The sequence below is a fragment of the Balaenoptera borealis genome (genome assembly GCF_965194805.1).
Source record: "Balaenoptera borealis genome assembly, chromosome: 13".
Lineage (NCBI taxonomy): Eukaryota > Metazoa > Chordata > Mammalia > Artiodactyla > Balaenopteridae > Balaenoptera > Balaenoptera borealis.
In genome coordinates this window covers 71,940,967-71,960,960 of record NC_138870.1, presented here as the reverse complement: position 1 = coordinate 71,960,960, position 19,994 = coordinate 71,940,967, and the positions used below count along the sequence as shown (strand labels likewise).

The 19,994-nt window shown below is 32.3% G+C and overlaps 1 protein-coding gene across 3 annotated transcripts in view; it reads right to left on the bottom strand.

Annotated features, from left to right (window-relative positions):
- LRRIQ1 (leucine rich repeats and IQ motif containing 1) overlaps positions 1-19,994 on the bottom strand; it is a 304,399-nt gene that overhangs the window by 148,326 nt on the left and 136,079 nt on the right. For all 3 annotated transcript variants that reach the window (XM_082351784.1, XM_082351783.1, XM_082351785.1), the window contains exons 11-13: positions 10,616-10,809; positions 9,966-10,093; positions 4,944-5,017 (exon numbers count right to left, since the gene is read on the bottom strand). In XM_082351784.1, coding sequence (XP_082207910.1) covers positions 4,944-5,017; positions 9,966-10,093; positions 10,616-10,809 — 396 coding nt within the window. The remainder of the gene's footprint in view (positions 1-4,943; positions 5,018-9,965; positions 10,094-10,615; positions 10,810-19,994) is intronic.

Below are 19,994 nucleotides of genomic sequence, written 5' to 3'. Positions count from 1 at the left end.
AACACCCATTTATGATAAAAGCTCTGCAGAAAGTAGGCATAGAGGGAACTTTCCTCAACATAATAAAGGCCATATACGACAAACCCACAGCCAACATTGTCCTCAATGGTGAAAAACTGAAACCATTTCCACTAAGATCAGGAACAAGACAAGGTTGCCCACTCTCACCACTATTATTCAACATAGTTTTGGAAGTGTTAGCCTCAGCAATCAGAGGAAAAAAAAAGAAATAAAAGGAATCCAAATTGGAAAAGAAGAAGTAACGCTGTCACTGTGTGCAGATGACATGATACTATACATAGAGAATCCTAAAGATGCCACCAGAAAACTACTAGAGCTAATCAATGAATTTGGTAAAGTAGCAGGATACAAAATTAATGCACAGAAGTCTCCTGCATTCCTATACACTAATGATGAAAAATCTGAAAGTGAAATTAAGAAAACACTCCCGTTTACCATTGCAACAAAAAGAATAAAACATCTAGGAATAAACCTACCTAAGAAGACAAAAGACCTGTGTGCAGAAAATTATAAGACACTGATGAAAGAAGTAAAAGATGATACAAACAGATGGAGAGATATAACATGTTCTTGGATTGAAAGAATCAACATTGTGAAAATGACTCTACTACCCAAAGCAATCTACAGATTCAATGCAATCCCTATCAAACTACCACTGGCATTTTTCACAGAAATAGAACAAAAAATTTCACAATTTGTATGGAAACACAAAAGACCCCGAAGAGCCTAAGCAATCTTGAGAACGAAAAATGGAGCTGGAGGAATCAGGCTCCCTGACTTCAGACTATATTACAAAAGCTACAGTAATCAAGACAGTTTGGTACTGGCATAAAAACAGAAACATAGATCAATGGAACAGGATAGAAAGCCCAGAGATAAACCCACACACATATGGTCACCTTATCTTTGATAAAGGAGGCAAGCATATATACAGTGGAGAAAAGACAGCTTCTTCAATAAGTGGTGCTGGGAAAACTGGGCAGGTACACGTAAAAGTATGAAATTAGAACACTCCCTAACGCTATACACAAAAATAAACTCAAAATGGATTAAAGACCTAAATGTAAGGCCAGACACCATCAAACTCTTAGAGGAAAACCTAGGCAGAACACTCTATGACATAAATCACAGCAAGATTCTTTTTGACCCAACTCCTAGAGAAATGGAAATAAAAACACAAATAAACAAATGGGACCTAATGAAACTTAAAAGCTTTTGCACAGCAAAGGAAACCATAAACAAGACCAAAAGACAACCCTCAGAATGGGAGAAAATATTTGCAAATGAAGCAACTGACAAAGGATTAACATCCAAGATTTACAAGCAGCTCATGCAGCTCAATAACAAAAAAACAAACAACCCAACCCCAAAATGGGCAGAAGACCTAAATAGACATTTCTCCAAAGAAGATATACAGATTGCCAACAGACACATGAAAGAATGCTCAACATCATTAATCATTAGAGAAATGCAAATCAAAACTACAATGAGATATCATCTCACACTGGTCAGAATGGCCATCATCAAAAAATCTAGAAACAATAAATGCTGGAGAGGGTGTGGAGAAAAGGGAACCCTCTTGCACTGTTGGTGGGAATGTAAATTGATACAGCCACTATGGAGAACAGTATGGAGGTTCCTTTAAAAACTAAAAATAGAACTACCATACGACCCAGCAATCCCACTACTGGGCATATACCCTGAGAAAACCATAACTCAAAAAGAGTCATGTACCAAAATGTTCATTGCAGCTCTATTTACAATAGCCAGGACATGGAAGCAACCTAAGTGTCCATCAGCGGATGAATGGATAAAGAAGATGTGGCACATATATACAATGGAATATTACTCAGCCATAAAAAGAAACAAAATGGAGGTATTTGTAGTGAGGTGGATGGAGTTAGAGTTTGTCATACAGAGTGAAGTAAGTCAGAAAGAGAAAAACAAATACAGTATGCTAACACATATATATGGAATCTAAGGGAAAAAAAAAAAGGTCATGAAGTACCTAGTGGCAAGACGGGAATAAAGACACAGACCTACTAGATAATGGTCTTGGAGATATGGGGAGGGAGAAGGGTAAGATGTGACAGGGTGAGAGAGTGGCATGAACATACATACACTACTAAATGTAAAATAGATAGCTAGTGGGAAGCAGTCACATAGCACAGGGAGATCAGCTCGGTGCTTTGTGACCACCTAGAGGGGTGGGATAGGGAGGGTGGGAGGGAGGGAGACGCAAGAGGGAAGAGATATGGGAACATATGTATATGTATAACTGATTCACTTTGTTATAAAGCAGAAACTAACACACCATTGTAAAGCAATTATACTCTAATAAAGATGTTAAAAAAAAAAACATATTTCTACCATTTAGCCACTGTGTGAATTTATGCAAATCATACAACTGCTTGATGATTCAGGTTCATCTCTATCTCATAGGGTGAGGATTAAATGAGATAATGTATGTAAAGGGCTTAGAGCAGTTTGTCCCAGATTGTAAATACAAAATCTAAAAAAGTAAAATCAAAAGTAATAGGATAGTGGTAAAATTGAACGTATGCCTAAACAGAATTATATTTATACTTTCAAAAGTAAAAATAGTAGGTCAATCTAGGATACATTAAGAGTAATTTATACCAGAATTACTCTCCCACAGAAAACAATCATAAAACTGAGCAATAAACATGAAGCACCTGTTTTTAAGCCTCACTCAGAGAAAAGGGAAACACACATGGTGAGCTGACAATCACAATGGTTTTCTGCCTAAATGCATTTTACCTTAGAGCAAGAAAGTGGAAACCAAGCAAAGAGGCTGTTTTGCTGAATGAGGAGGCAAAGTTTAGATGTGAAGCTGGAATTTATGGTGAAAGGTTCCGAGAAGAAGCTGTGTGTGCATATGTTGGGGGGAGGAAATTGGGGGAAGAAGTCTATGTGAGGATTTGCCACAGGTCCTTGGAGTGCTAGGAGTTACAGGCAGGGCAACACTCTGATAAACCTAGCAGAGATAACCTGCTATCAGGCTAAGAGCCGAATGATGACATTATAGTTCATGCAGCAGTGAAAGGCATTGGAATTTCAGCCCCGTCAGATGAGACTCAATTGAATAGCTCAGAGATTCAGCTAAAATCCAGAAAGACCATGCATTAGGAGTGAAGACAATGCCCTGGGGTAGGGACATGCACTGACAGTTGAAAACTAAAATGACTTGTCCTAGGAGGGAATGAAATTAAGGCTGACAGCAACAAAATTATCCACCAATACTTTAACTGCCTGCCAGAATTACACTTAATACCCTTTAAAAGGAAGACAACAACAGCCAGACTCAGCAAACTGTACTACGAACAATGTTCAACATACAGTTAAAAATTATTGGACATAAAAAGAAATAGGAAAATATGACTTATCATTAAGAGAAAATCAGTTAATAGGGACACATCCCAACATAGGCAAAATGTAAATCAATTTTTTGACAAAGACATCAAAGTCATTCAATGATGAAAATAGTTCATTCAACAAATGTTGCTGGAACGGTTAACTAAATATCCATATTAAAAACTGAACTCATCCTCTACTTCAAACCTTTCATAAAAATTAATTTGAGGTGGATCACAGACCTAAAAGTAAAAACTTAAAGTACAAGACTTCATAGTTTCTTATAAGAAAGTAAGAAAGCATAGAAAATCATCTCAATCTGGAGGTAGAAAAATACTACAAAGGACACAGAGAGCAAAAACTATTAAATATAATAAAGTTTCACCAAAATTGAAAACTTCTGCTCATCTAAAGATATCATTAACAAAATTAATAGGTAAAAGAGGGACTGGGAGAAACATCCACAAAACATGTCTGACAAAGAATTTCATCCAGAATATATAAACAATATATTCAAATCAATAAAAGGCAAATAACCAAATTTAAAAGTGGGGAGAACTTTTTAATTAAATTATTTCACCACACATTTGAAGGAGTTTAGAATACACAGCACCTCCGTACGCCATTCTGGCATTTTGACTATTTTGAGTTAAAGGCACTTAAAAAAGAGCAGATGCAAAGGCCCTCTGACCTTCCTTCTTTTTCTTCAAAGCAGGATATTAAATTCCTGTGTGAAAGATATTCGACCTATACCAGAAGCAAAGGGACATTCTTATCACAAGGACAGGAAGCCCAGGCCAAGAGATATGTATACAAACAAACCTGTTAAACTAGCCTTTGTTTCCTAGTCACTTTTCCATCCAATTAACTACCTTAGCCCCAGCCCCTCTGCCTCATCACATTTTCACAATTTACTACTCTTTGTCCAGCTCACTATGTAAGTTCAACTCTAATTGCTTTTTGGGGTCTTTATTTTCTTGTGAGAACTCCCATGTACATGTAAAAAAAAAAAAAAAAAAACAATTAAAACTTGTATTCTCTTTTTCTGTTTATCTGACTTACATCAGTTTAATTCTCAGGCTTAACCTGAGAAGGTAGAGGAAATTTTTCCTCCTCTACACCATTTTATATAGATATATTATTTGTAAATGCCATTAACTCATCTACCCAAAACAATGCCTTACCATACTTGGAACAGAAACTCAAAAGCCTATTATTTAAAAAACAATTACAGGGGCTTCCCTGGTGGCGCAGTGGTTGGGAGTCTGCCTGCCAATGCAGGGGACACGGGCTCGAGCCCTGGTCTGGGAAGATCCCACATGCCACGGAGCAACTGGGCCCGTGAGCCACAATTGCTGAGCCTGCGCGTCTGGAGCCTGTGCTCTGCAACAAGAGAGGCCGCGATAGCGAGAGGCCCGCGCACCGCGATGAAGAGTGGCCCCCACTTGCCGCAACTAGAGGAAGCCCTTGCACAGAAACGAAGACCCAACACAGCCAAAAATTAAAAAAAAAAAACAAAAAACAATTACATATTACTATAAACTTACCAGAAAGACAATTGTTGCTGACATCTAGTTTTTCCAAAGAAACAAAATGAAAAAGTGGTATGATTTTTGTCAAGCTGAAAACCAAAATGGAATTTATAAAAATTTTAAATTGGAATGTTCTTAATATTATTGATGTAATTATATAATAATATATTTATATAACACAATTATATAATGTTATAAATTATAAATTTGGCAGAAATGTATAACTATATACAATTGCATTTTCACAATAGAATACAATAATATAATCTTTACTAACAGTACTTATTAAAAATGCAGTAATTATAAGATTCTAAGTATTTATTCTATAATGAAAGATTTATATTTATTTCTAAAGAGAAGTTATCATGGAATTGCTAGTATCAATCATAATTATCATGAAGCTTAATGTGTACTTGGTATTTAAATAAAAATAAATGGGTTTTTTGTTGTTATTGTTTTGTTTTATCTTTGCATATGGCCAAATTTACACAGAATTCATATTTTCTATGTATTTTTTTTCTGGCTCAAACATTTAACAAACCATTAAGAGGTAAAAACATAAAAAATATGTATTTTTACTTTTTAACAATATAACTTTAATTAGAGTCACTAGTTTTGTTTCTAACTTAAAAAAGGTTTCGTTTACTAGATTAAAAGTATTATAAGTCCTGTAAGTGCACAAGGTTACACTGGGGTTATTTTTAAATTGGAAATATGCATTTAAGGAACACATAATAGAAACTGTTTTCTATTGATAGAATAGACTTAAATTTGGCAGAAATATACTAATTTTTTAAATTAATACTCATTATTAAAACAAGCATGTTCAAATTCTAATAATAATAAACTTTTCTCCTACTTTTAAAAGTTTCTATCATTTTCTAAGATACAATTGTCATTAATACCTCATATTCAAACAAGGAACATAAGTGATACTGAAAATATTCACTGTATTGGTAACAAAAGCTATGAAGGGAAAATTAATTTTAGTTTGATTTACATTTCCAACTAAGACAAGTTTACACTTACTTTGTTACATAATATCACATTACCCTAGCTATTTGGCAATAAAAATTAAGCTAGTTCATCTAAATCTTTAAACAAGATAAAAAATACTTTGTATAAAATATATTCTCATCACAAATACAAAAGTCTTCTGAACTAATCCCCTCTATAAATGTTGAAGATCCATATATGTTCAAAATATACTTCCACTAAATGAGTATTTCTGGTACAAAAAAGAAAAAAAGTATGCATTAGTTTCCACTTCTACTTTCTTGGTTTTTTTATATTGTCCCTCCAGTTTACCTGGCAGAGATTTTTACATCTTTATTTCTACCAACACCCTGCCATGGTAGGAAAAAAAAACTTACTATTATTCTAAGATCAGAAGCTTACAGGATAATACTGTGACTGGAAGCCTCATGGCACAAAGCCAACCCTTGTACTGACATTAACTCCTCTCTTGTATTATCCTGTTCTGCATTAGAAGAGAGACAGAAGATGCTACTGATGATAAAATAGACTAAATAAGGAGTCTGGAAGACCTCTCTGATTGTAGCCAGTCCTAAGCACAATATTACTATTTACACTACCTATACAGCACTGCTTCTTAAAAACAATTTCCAGGGGAAAAATCCAAAGTAATAAAAGAAAAAGTGATCAAATATTGGCCATTACATTTGCATATACAGTTCATTATTTGTACACACACTCTTTAATAAAAAATTTACTGAAATGTCACATGTACACTGAAAAAAGAAACTTAAAACTTTGTCAATACGTAATTAGTGCATTCAAGTCCTAATTTTATGACATTTCCTATTCAGGCATTCTAGAGCATTACTACAAGTAAGAAATTTAAGTTATTTAAGTGAAAATACAATTATAATAAATGTATTTATTAAAAGAAAAATCTTATTTCTTTTTTACCGTTAGTGTATTTCTAATGCTAAATCTTTACCCTCCTACTAAAAGGATTTTGAAAGATTAATAGATAATGAGCTTTTCTCTTTTTTCAGAATATCTCATGTTTTTAACCAATAAGTTATATGGCAATATTTGGTAACATATAGGTTATATGAAGATATTAACTAAAAATAACCAATAAAGTTTTAGAATTAAAAATAAAAATTCCCTTTGCAAAAATAAAGTATTTCTTCAGGTGAAGAAATATTTGGTTTGACCACATATTTTTCATAATATCGAAATTTTGTCTTTTCAGATAACCATGCTTTTAGAATCATGTTCCTTTTTGGAAATTTTAATCAAGAAAACTGGCTATTTATTCACCATTAGGATGGTAGAAACCTAATAGTAGAATCGTTTTTATTTTAACCTCTAGAACTTTTCCTTTTACTGACATTCTGTGTATATTTTTTCTAAGAAAATTCAAACCAGAAAGACAAAGGACATTAGTGAAAACCTAATACCATTTGACCTTGTCACATTAGCCCTGGGCATAAAAAAGATATAAATTTCAAAGACGACAAAAAGCAAAAGATTTGTACAATGAGCAGCCAATGGGTAATAGTTTCCACTTTCTGCTCCTACTTAGAGTCTCACTGGAAGTAGAAAGGCTTATGAAGCTGGAAAGTCTTCCAGTTAGAACTCCGCTGAGAAAAACTTAAAACAGTCACATGTCCTAATGAAAATTTAAAACAGAAGTCAGGATGAAACACGTATTTCAAACAATATGTACTAAGTATCATTCTTTATATGTATTTCATTTGTTGGAAAAAAGCATATGGGCACATAATTTCTTCCTCGTGATGAAAATATTTATTAAAAATTAAAAGAAAAACACATACAATTTAAAGGACATACCACACACAAATCCAAATATCACATTTATAAAATTCTTCTCAGGTTTTCAAAATATATTGACATACATTTTCCTTTTGGGTAATCATTAAAATCCCATAAAATAGATAAGGTACGTGTTACCACCCCTTTTACAAGTGAAAAAACTGAGGATCAGGTAGTGAGAAAAGAGTTAGTGCCAAATGACAGATAAGTTGTAGATTCAGAATTCAAACCCAGATCTGCTGACCCTGAGTTTTATCAAACTTAAAATAGTTCTTAAAAGGTCAATGCACATGTAAAAGCTTAACATAAAATGGGTAATTTCTACAGTTAATGATACTAGCTTATGGTGAAAAATCCTAAGTTTGAAGATAATTTTTCACTACGATTTTAGGAAATAATTTCACTAATCTATATGTTCATTTCTATCAATCACATTTCCCTGGTGTCCTCAGGACTTATTCTTTCATCCTCCTGGAAATGGTAGAAGGTTACCTGTGCAAAGAGCTTTGAGAGACCCATTAAAAATATCTTCAAATATAAGTGACAATATTATTAAAAATTCAATATAGCATATATTATATAATAATTTCACCACTTTTTTATATAGCTAAGTTCAACAAATTGTTATTTTACATCTAAGAGTTTTTTTGAGGGTCAGGACATATGGTACTCAGTTTTGTATCCCCTAAAATGGCAAAGACCACCTCAATATCCAAATGTTATAACACTAAACAAACAAAATTATAAATATGGATTATTTGGTTTAAGTATCCCAGTTATTGTTATCAACGCTAAAATTTTTTTAATAGTCCAGTTTATTATAAAATTATAAAATTCCTGGTCATATCAGGTTGATATGAGAAACAAGGCACATCATACTGATAGGGTAAAAGTCTATCAGCTAGTGTTAATTTTAATTTTTAAAAGCAGAATATTTCTTTGATGACCTAAATTGTCCAAAGAAATAAAGGCGTTATTTCTCAAAAGATGTTCTTGATTTAAATATTTTCTAAATTCTTTAAAGATTATTATGCTTATCAATGTGGCTTGGGATCTAGTTCTATAAAATATACTAGACATGTCAATTACTGAGTGATTTACTTCATATGTCCAAAGCATAGCTGAGTATTTCTATTGAAATTGTATTTCTTACCTGAAAAATATTGTGAAAAGATCCAATAAGTTTGTGATGGCCCAAATTACTTAAATAGTATTATCTGACAGTGCTGTTCGGGGTAAACATCCTTTTAAAGACAAATCAACTTTCATATTTTAGATGTGATTAAAATAATTTGAGGGAATTTTAAAATACAGATTCAGTTTTTGATCTGTCAAATAGTAGAATAGTTTAATAGGTGGAAGTTAAATCATTTAGGACATATATGCTCAAACGATGAGCACTATTGTGACAGAGATTGAGAGAAAACTACGTTTGGGAGGGGACAGGTACATATATATTAACATTGAGTTGTCTTGTTCACTTGTTTTGCAAGAATTGTACAACTCACAGAAGCAACTTCTTGTTAAAGATAGTTCCTTTCCCCTACTCCTTGTGCCTTTGATGAACAAATTAATCATATTAGGGTGAATAGGTCTCAATGGAATATTAAACAGAGGGAGACATACACATATTGTGCTCCTGTTTTGGTTTTAGACAGTTATTCTCTGCAAAGATCCAGATGTTTGGTGGTTTAAAATGGATCTTCTGTGGCAGGTACCCATCTCGACTTAATGTTAAGGTATTTTTTTTTAAGTGTTACTTTATATCCTTAGGGAAATCAAATTTAAATCAATCTTAACAATTACAAAAAGACATGCAAGTTGAGAGCAGATTAAAAATCTTTCTTCCAGGACTTAATAAGTACCATTTGAGAGAATGAGACATCCTTCTAAATTAAATTAACTACCTCCTGTATTTTCCAAGAACTATATCTTTACAAACATAAACAAACCTGCCCTGAGAGATTTCCATAAGTACATTTTTAAGAAGAAACAAAATGAGTAAGGTAAGTGACAATTAAAATTCTACTAAAATTTGAGGATACGTCAATACACTTTAATTTTTTTAATTCTATGAAGTTATATTTATAATTTATGTCCAATTTACTGTAGTGTGCATTCCTTGAATTACTGGAAAAACCTAACAGCTTTTCTACTTATTATGAAGATCACACATTTATGTTAATCATTCACTGCATTTAAGCTTAATTAAGCAAATTATATTTTTACCTGTTTTGAGAGATACTCAGGATTTGTAGTAAAGGCAGCCAATATGAAGAAAATGTTTCCACACTTGAAATGCTGTTATCATCCAAGTGCAATTCTCTTAGAAGAACATGATTCTCCAAGGATGGAAGCTATATTTAAATTTGGGTTATTAGCTTATATTAAGCAAAATACTTTTGTCATTTAGCCAAATTTAAAACAATAAAACCTACCAAAACTAACAATAGACATATTCTGGTAAACAGCATATCATAAATCAAAGTATAATATTATGAGAATTTTAGTATGAATAAAATTTCCAATAATGATTTTCATAGTTAGCATTTTTTTAACACTTTGTGACAAATTTTAGTTAGAATTTCAGATAAACTTGGTCCCACTTACACACTGAATCATAACTGAAAAGTTATGATTTATTATATTTTAGTATTATAAACAACTAATGTTAAATTAGATTTCTTATAAGATATTGTAATTATGTTGAACATTTTTTAAATAGTGAAAAGTATATAATAGTTTAAACTGGAAATCAAATACAGCCGATAAGTAAAAAGAATAAAAGTTAAAACTGCTTTTAAAATGTATGATTGATATTTCTAGCAAAAGAAAAATGCTGCATTAATCACAGAAATCAATTAATTCAAAGCAATTACCTCACTTAGATAATTTCCCTGTAACTTCAGTATTTGGAGCAATCCACAGTTTTCAATGCCCTCAACTTCAGTAAGATGATTATGTGAGCAATCCAGGTATATAATGGTAGGCGTATCACAAAGACCTTTTGTACTAATTAACTGATTATGGTCCACAATTAGTTGCTGAAGATTTTTCAACGATTCTAAGCCACCTGGAAGAAAAAATTTCCATGATCACTTTATCATACATTCTTCCAGACTCTAGAGTTTCAATTTTTTTCTAAATAACTGCATCTTTTTATTTCCAATATTCCTAATTACAAGACTTCGCCCAATTTCCTGGTGAAAAATGTATAAGTGTAAAATGTATTATTATTTAAACTCGTGCCTAAGAGATGTATTTTTGAATGACTTAATTATATATCACTTCAAAATTGAACAAAATCCTAGAAGTCATACATTGGGCATTGAATGTTTTATTTTCAATTGACAATGGAACAAGGGAGAGGGAGGAATCATTGAAAAAATAACAGTTTTCAATTCAATTCCAGGGTCTTTGAATTTTCAATGCTTGGTTAAGTTTGTTGCAGAATGTAATTACAGAATGTAATTGCACAATGCAATTTTTCTACCATTGAAATATCTACCTTAGATTCACAAATGAAGTAGGTGCAACTGTATTAAAATCAATAAAATATTAGTATATTCTTCTAGTATTATAAGATTGTCACAAGTGGCCTCCTTTTTACCCAGATAAACTTAAAATCAATATGATTCCAATCTAAAAACTATCAGAGGAGCCTTAGACTATAGCTCAGTGGCCATAAAGAAAAAACTGAGAAGGTTGTTTAAATAAGTCATCATAGTTAGCACTGGAAAGAGATGCTGAGGAAGTCTGTAAAAATTTCATGGAAGATATTAAAAATCTAGAAAATTTTATTTAGATTGAATATTGGACTACATATGTTCTCTGTAGTTACTACCCTGTGTAATATTAGGTTACACGCTGAAGAAAGGTAAAAGATTTGGCAGAAAAGCTAAAAATAAAAGGAAATAGCACATAAAGCAGAACAATTGGGAGAGGAAAAGGCAGATGAGATTCTGTGATGATGGGAGTGATTAGTAAAGGTACATTTTACAATTATCAAAGGCATTTTTATTTACACTAAATTATATACGGTCAACAGTGTGAGCCAGAGTGGGAAAAGGAGTATGAAGAGGCCACTGCTTGACAAGTAGTGAAGCAGCCGAAGACTTTTGCTAGAGGCATCCACGGAGTAAACAGGATGAAAGCCACAGCGCAGTGGAAGTGAAGACAGTGAGTGTAGACTACTTTTTAGATATTTGACAATGGAGAGAAGATCCTCCAAAGTCCTTAAAATGGAAGCCTTATCTCTGAACTCATCCTCTGCTACTGTCCTCTTCTCTTGGTTCATTCTAACATGCTGACCTCCTGGCTGTTCCCTCGAACATGCCACATGTGTTTCCACCTTAGGGCTGCCTACATATGTAAGAAACAACTATCAGTGTGTGTGACATGTTAGGCTAGGAAGAATTAAATAAAGCTTATCAGCTAACTTCAGATATTAAGACACCATGATTCTCAATCAATATACAGAGAAGTTACACTTATCTATTCAACAATCTATCAGAGATTCCAATCTAGCGAAATTATCATGATTTCAAGCCTCAGATACTAAGGAATCTTTGAGCATTTCTAGTTCTAGGAATCCATTATATATTAACACACACACATACACACAACTATGAAGTAATATATAGAGAAATTCCTTGCCATATTATTTAAACAAAGAAATGGAGAAAAGTTAAATGTCCATCAGTAGTGAATAGTTAAATAAATTATGGAGTATCTATCAAATGAATATGTATAATCTTCAATATGAAGTAGTCTGACATAGAAGTATGCCCATGATGTACTACTGTATGTAAAACCTAAGTTGCATACATAGGCTTTTAGCTATTGAATATACCTGACTTTCAATCTACACATCTATTAATTGTATTGCATAGAACAAGGTCTGGATTGATTTGTAAGCAACTGTGAACAGTGGCTACTCCTGCAAAATAAGAAAGAGAACGGGGTAAGCAGAGAGAGAAAGTTTCACTGCTTACACTGTATACTTCTCTATTTTTAAAATTTTTAAATGAGAATGTACTTCTTGTATAATATTTTTTAAAACAATATATTTGAAAAAAATCAGAGCAAGTACTGAATAGAACTGTTATTCTGTATTTATTCCTGACCACCACCATCACCAAATGGTTATTGAACTGAAGAAAAATGAGAAAACCTGATGCTGTCATCCATCAGAAGGGTTTGTTAGATAGCCAAAGTGTGGGAACACTGTACATACACAGGGGGGCATACCTCTTAGATTTTAAGATCAAAGGTTTAAAGGAAAAAGTGAGATGGAAAGTAGATCTTTCAGCCTCACTGAGGCTTGATATGATGGCAGTCTTGTTTGACAGCTTCATTGCAACCTCAAGAGGGACCCTGAGCCAGAACCACCAACTAAGGCAATTCCAGATACCTGATCCACAGAAAATAGGAGGTAATAAATGTCTGTGGTTTTAAATTGCTAAATTTGGGGGTACTCTGCTTCACCAAAGTATATAACTAATATAGTAAGGATCCTATTCTGAAGAAAACATGAGAAAGAAGAAAATATGTTGAAAATGTTTTGGGCTAGGGAAGAACAGTTACAGAAATTTAATGTAACAAGAATTCAAAGATACTAAAATAACAGATGTAGGTAAACAAATGGACCAAAATAACACCATGATAGAACTAATAAATGATTTAGAAAAAATGTTGTACAGGACAGAGAGCTAAAGATTGAGTTGCTCACAAGAAGAGATAATCACACTGAGAACAAAATGTGAAGAAGCAGAAGATAAAGTAGCACAGATTACATTAATTAAATAAAAATAGACATAACAGATAAAGTCAATCAAAATATGGATCATCCATGATTGAAAAACAGAACCAAGCCAAAAAAGTTTTCGAATATATAAAAAACAAAAATTTTCAGAAATGAAGAAATAACAATCTATAGTTTGAAAAGGACATTATATTCCACGAAAAAACTTATGTGGGTTTATTGACAATAAGACGTCTTGCTAAATTTATTAATCAAGGACAAAGAAAATGTTATTCAGGTATCTGGGCAGAAACCAGTTTGGGGGGAGTAAAATCAAGTTAGCCTCTAGTTAACCACAGCAACACACAGTATCAAAATGCAACGAAGCAATGTCCATGAAGTACAAAGTGAAAATGTGACCTAAAAATAGAATGCACAGCTATATTTTCATTCAAGTATGAAGGCAACTGACAGATACTCTTGAATGTGAAAGAATTCAGGGAATATAGCATCCACTAGTCCTTCTTTGAAAAATAAGATGTAAAAAGAGTTAATGAACTATGTAATCCAGACAAGCAGAAGATGAAAGAAGCAGTTTGTCATAAAAAAGACTGGTATTGACCCATTTTCATACAGATCTAATGCTGCTAGAGGAGATAAGATAGAGTCATAAATCCTGATTTGATGTCATAAATCCTGATGTGAAAAACAAAAATTGTGATGGGAAAAGAAGATTGGAAAAAGTGCAAATATCCTAATTTATTCTATTTTCTTATAGAGGAGTTAGTATTGCCTAAAATAGGTTAATCAAAGCACATCTTTTTATAAATCACTGAACAACAAAAATATTATAACTGACAAAATTATTAGGGGGAGATGGAATTGTAAATGAGATAATTTTATCATTTGTAGCATGAGGAAGCTAATAGATAGTCTAAAATTTTGAAATCAAAACACTTTCATATAATTTCCTGCTCTATTGCTTAGCAATGTTTTCATGAGCTTTTAAATATGTCCCATCTTAGTAAATTGTAGGAAAATTTGCTGAAAATGAATGTTTCCAGCCAGTAATTCATGTGTGTATGATTTTTGATCACCGTAAGATTATTCTATAATACCTTCATATATTTCAACAATTGATTACTTTATAAATCACTGTACTTTTAAAAAATTCAAGTTGATATTCTACTTCAGTAGTGATAAAGTTTTGACTGCATCATCTCAAAAGAAGTACTAAAAAGTTAACTGTTACTTTACTATTAGAATATAAAATATATGCCTAGAGCACATCTCTTTATGTATACTCTAATAATCACAGGTATTATTAAGCTTTTTCTCATGTTTAATTAAACTTTACTTAACTAATTATCTAAACCTTCTTTAACTAAACTGTACCCTGAGTACATTTATTTATATAGAAAAAGTAGGCATCATTGTCTGAATTGTTACAGATCACGTTCATTCAAGTGATTTCTTATTTTGATCACATTTTTTCATAAATATGCCTCCTTCATACAGGAGGACATTTTGCTTACCATTTTATATTTGTTATTCCTCAAAGAGGTTTGAATTTCTATTCAGGTGTTAGCTACGCTTATTAGAGTTTTATTTTCTTAATAGTTATATGTGACAATTTTCTCTAATTTCCTGAAATAATAGGCATGAAGTGTCTTCTCTGTTAACACGTGTAAAGCTTTTATAGTTTCCACATTTCTACAAGAAATATGAAAATCTGTTTTTTGCAAAAATAGTTTCACTTGTAATATAAAAGTCATAACTCGTTCTACAAGTCCTAAGACTGTGTTGTGTCCTCATAGAAATAGAAAAAAGATATAGACAGAATCTCTGCTAAAGTATCATTTACTTGATAAATTCAACTAGAATATTTTTTTAAATTACGACATGTACAATTATTCACAATTTATTAAGTGAATAAAGTTAATTACAAAACAATATTACAGTAGTGATTTTTAAAATGGATAGAAAACAATCTGGAAAGCTCACCAATACTGGCTATATCGGGATGGTGGGAATATGGATTATTATTTTATCATTTCACATTATAATTTATAGACAATAAGCGTATATTCATTGTGTAGATTAGATTAAAAGTTACTTAGAAAAAAATACAAAATTCCATTTCCAGAAATTTCTGCTCAGATACTGTGATCTTTACCCCTGAAAATAACTAAAAACAGTAATTACATTTTTTAAATGTTTCCAAATGAGTTGTTAAGAAAGCAAAGAATTCTTAGTCCAAAATCTAAATAGATATGGTAGGCAAAGAGAAGCCAGCAGAACAGTAAAGCCAGTTTTCAATGCGAGAAAACTTGTTAAAGCTGGTGAATATGAAGATCAATTTCTATAGCCTCACAGTTTGAGGAAACAAAACTTAAAATTCACCAATAGGAGGCAAGTATGTCAGGCAATTCCAAGTAAACCTGGACCCCAATCAGCTATACCCAACTGAAGACAGGAAATTAAACTATCTATCTCAAATCTCAGTAAGAGGGGGAAAAAAAATCCTCCTTTAAAATAATAAATACAAGCTGACTCTCCCATAGGTTTACGACTCAAATTCACTCTCATGGTGATCAGAAAACTTCCACCAAAAATGTAGCACAAATGATTCTAGATTGTTTGTGTCCTTCGGCATCTGAAAAATCTCTAAAGAACAAACTTTAATCTCATAACTAGGAATAATCACAAAGCTTAAATTCCAAGGGAAATAAACAGGTGATGAAAAAAAAAAATCACATGAAAAACACAGAGAAATAAGATGCCATAAGTAAGAGTTAGCAGAAATAACAAATCCCAGCAAAACCAGACCCACATGAAAATCAGAATTAATTCAAATTAAAAACTCAATGACCTGGATTAACAGCAAGTCAGAATTTGTCACTGGAATATAGGTATATAGAAAGTAACTAGAGGCAGCAAAAAAAGACAGAAAGAATATAGGAAATATGGAGGCAAGAGTCAGAAAATCTAATATATGTGTAGCGTTTCAACAAAATGAGGAAGAAAAAACTTTTTGAAGACATAATGGCTAACAGATAAAACTTAAAAGTGAAAATCACATACTCAATAATTGCATCAGACCCTAAGAGGATGAATTAAAAAGAAATCCATGTCTAGACACATCAGAATAAAAATTCATAACAGGAATAACAAGAAAAAAAATACTTGAAAAGACATAGAAAATACCCTCAAAGTTTCCGAAATTTAACAGACAGCTGACTTCTTAAAGCAACAGTGAAAGTAAAAAAGTAACGGAATGATATTTACGAATTACTGAAAGAAAATAAACTTCAATTTAGAAAAATACATCCAGTTAAATTATGATTTAACAATGAATGTTAAGTAAGCACATTTACAGAAAAATTATCTTCCACAAACTAGTTCTTTTACTAGAGGAAATTTTAAAGGATCTATATCAGGAAGAAGGAGAGTGATCCAAGATCTTAAATGAAAAAAGAGTAACAGGCATAAAAGCAATAAATATGGGCAAATATGATCAAACTTTGACTGTATAAAATAACAATAATGTATAGCTTGAAGAGTTAAATAAAAATACATTTAAAATCCTGAAAAACAAACACATATAAGTCAGGAAATTTGAGGTAGAGATATCAATTAACTTGTGATAAATTGAGTATATTTTATAATTTCTATGGTGACCACTAAATAAAGTATATAACTATCAAAAGATTGAGACAAAAGAGGAAATGAGGAGAAAAATACCAAATAAGTCAAAAGAAGACAAGAGAAGGGGAAAATACAAAATGTAGCAAAGGCTTTCTGTTTACAGTAACGATGGACTAGGTAATGAGAAAACAAATATAAACATAGCTGCTGAAGGTATTTAAGAACTAAAATGGTATTACAGAATATGAGGATTAAGTTCCAGAAGAAATGAGGTTAACACATTATTCAATATATCTATTAATTCTGAGAAAGGAAAGCTTGCAGCATCAGGGGGTCAAAATTTGGGCTCCAGAGCTCTCCTCAGCAAAAGAGGCCTAACAAATCCCTACCTTACTTTTGGTTGGACCTCCATGTGCTACACATTAATCCAAATATGTAATAGCTCCCAAGGTACTGAAGCCAAGCTTTAAATAATATCAATAGCAAAACATGGATTTAGCTGCACAGAGATCACTAATGCTTGTAGTTTTAAACAATAAAGACCTCTGGAGGAAACTAATAACATCATAGCCTCAAATTGATTCTATAGTTTTGTTTTTCTTAGTATTTTCTGACTGTAAAATGACAAAAAACTAAGTAAGGAAAAAACATCATGTGAACAAAAGTCAAGAGAACAGATAATAGAAACTATCCACAGGGTATCCAGAAAATGAAGTTACCAGACACAGAAATTAACAAAACTTTGTTGAACATATTAAAACATTAAAATTGGAAACTTACATATTAGATACTATAAAAATGTGAATTGAATGCTAAATAAAAGAAGCAAATAAAAGTTCTAAACTTGAAAATCTACAACTAAAACAAGACCTTCATGAATGGACTGGACACTATATTAGACACAGCTGAAGAGAGAATTAGTGAACCATAATTTGAGTCACAAGAAAACATCCAAAATGATGCATAGAGATGCAAAAGAAATGTAAGAGAATTATAAAAGCATAAGGGGATTATAGAATATAGAGGGAATATATATCTGGATCTAGATCTATAGGCAAGTAGGTAGCTCAGAATTTTTCAACACTGAATAAAGATGCCAAGCCACTGATTTAAGAGGCACAATGAATTCAAGCAGGGTGAATACTAAGGTAACCACAGTAGAAACATCAGAGTAAACTGATGAAAACAATGGCCAAAAAACAAAAATCTTAAAAGGGGAAAAAGAAATTTTCTTCCAAGGATCAACAATTAGGTTGTTGCACATCACCCTAGGCAAGGAAAGCTATAATAAAATAAAATCCATTCACAACGCAGAAAATGCATGCCAAATGGTAAGTATATATCTCAAAATACATAAACAGAGATGTGTGTGTGTGTGTGTGTGTGGATGCATATTCTTCAGGTGAAAGGAATATCACAGATGAAAGGTAGAATAAAGATCAATGGAAAGGTTTAAGAAATGGATCAATCCAAATGATATTGACTTTATAAAATAATAATGTCTTAAGGCATTTGAAACACACATATAGATACATATATACACGTGCAGAGTTAAAATACTCAACAACAATAGCACATTAAGTTGGGAGGGAGTAAATAAAGTTTAAGCTTTCTAAGACCCTAGAATTGCCTTGGAAAAGAGAGGAAAAGTGTTACTGTTGGTGGGAATGTAAATTGATACAGCCACTATGGAGAACAGTATAGAGGTTCCTTAAAAAACTAAAAATAGAACTACCATACGACCCAGCAATCCCACTACTGGGCATATACCCTGAGAAAACCATAATTCAAAAAGAGCCATGTACCACAATGTTCATTGCAGCACTATTTACAATAGCCAGACATGGAAGCAACCTAAGTGTCCATCGACAGATGAATGGATAAAGAAGTGGCACATATATACAAGGAAATATTACTCAGCCATAAGAAGAAACAAAATTGAGTTATTTGTAGTGAGGTGGATGGAGTTAGAGTCTGTCATACAGAGTGAAGTCAGTCAGAAAGAGAAAAACAAATACCGTATGCGAACACATATATATGGAATCTAAAAAAAAAATGGTTCTGATGAACCTAGGGGCAGGACGGGAATAAAGACGCAGGAGTAGAGAATGGACTTGAGGACACGGAGAGGGGGAAGGGTAAACTGGGATGAAGTGAGAGAGTAGCACTGACATATATACACTACCAAATGTAAAATAGCTAGCTAGTGGGAAGCAGCTGCATAGCACAGGGAGATCAGCTCGGTGCTTTGTGACCACCTAAAGGGGTGGGATAGGGAGGGTGGGAGGGAGACACAAGTAGGAGGGGATATAGGGATATATATATATACATATAGCTGATTCACTTTGTTATACAGCAGAAACTAACACAACATTGTAAAGCAATTATACTCCAATAAATATGTTAAAAAAAAAAAAGAAAAAAGAAAAGAGAGGAAAGTGCTAAATAAACTTAGATTTGGTAAATAAAGAAGGCATGATGTAATATCTATAGTAAACCAAAAGGATAGTAAAATAATATAAAAATGGTAATATGATAGAAAAGAAAAATGGAATAATTTAAAATCTCAACCAAAGCAAAAGAAGGCAAGAGAAAAAAAAAAAAAAAAGAACAAGAACAAATAGAATCAAATAGTAAGAGAGTAATTTTAAACTCAAATATGTCAATAATTGAACTTTATTGATTACATTTAATTATTAGGGACTAAAGATTACAAATCAAAGCTTGAATTTGTCAGGCAGCCTAGATAAAACAAGAAAAAAACAACAAATTTTTATGTTACATTACAAAAATTCCAAAAATAGAACTTGTAGAAATATTGTAAGTAAAAGGACAGAAAAAGATGTATTATGTAAACATTAAAACAG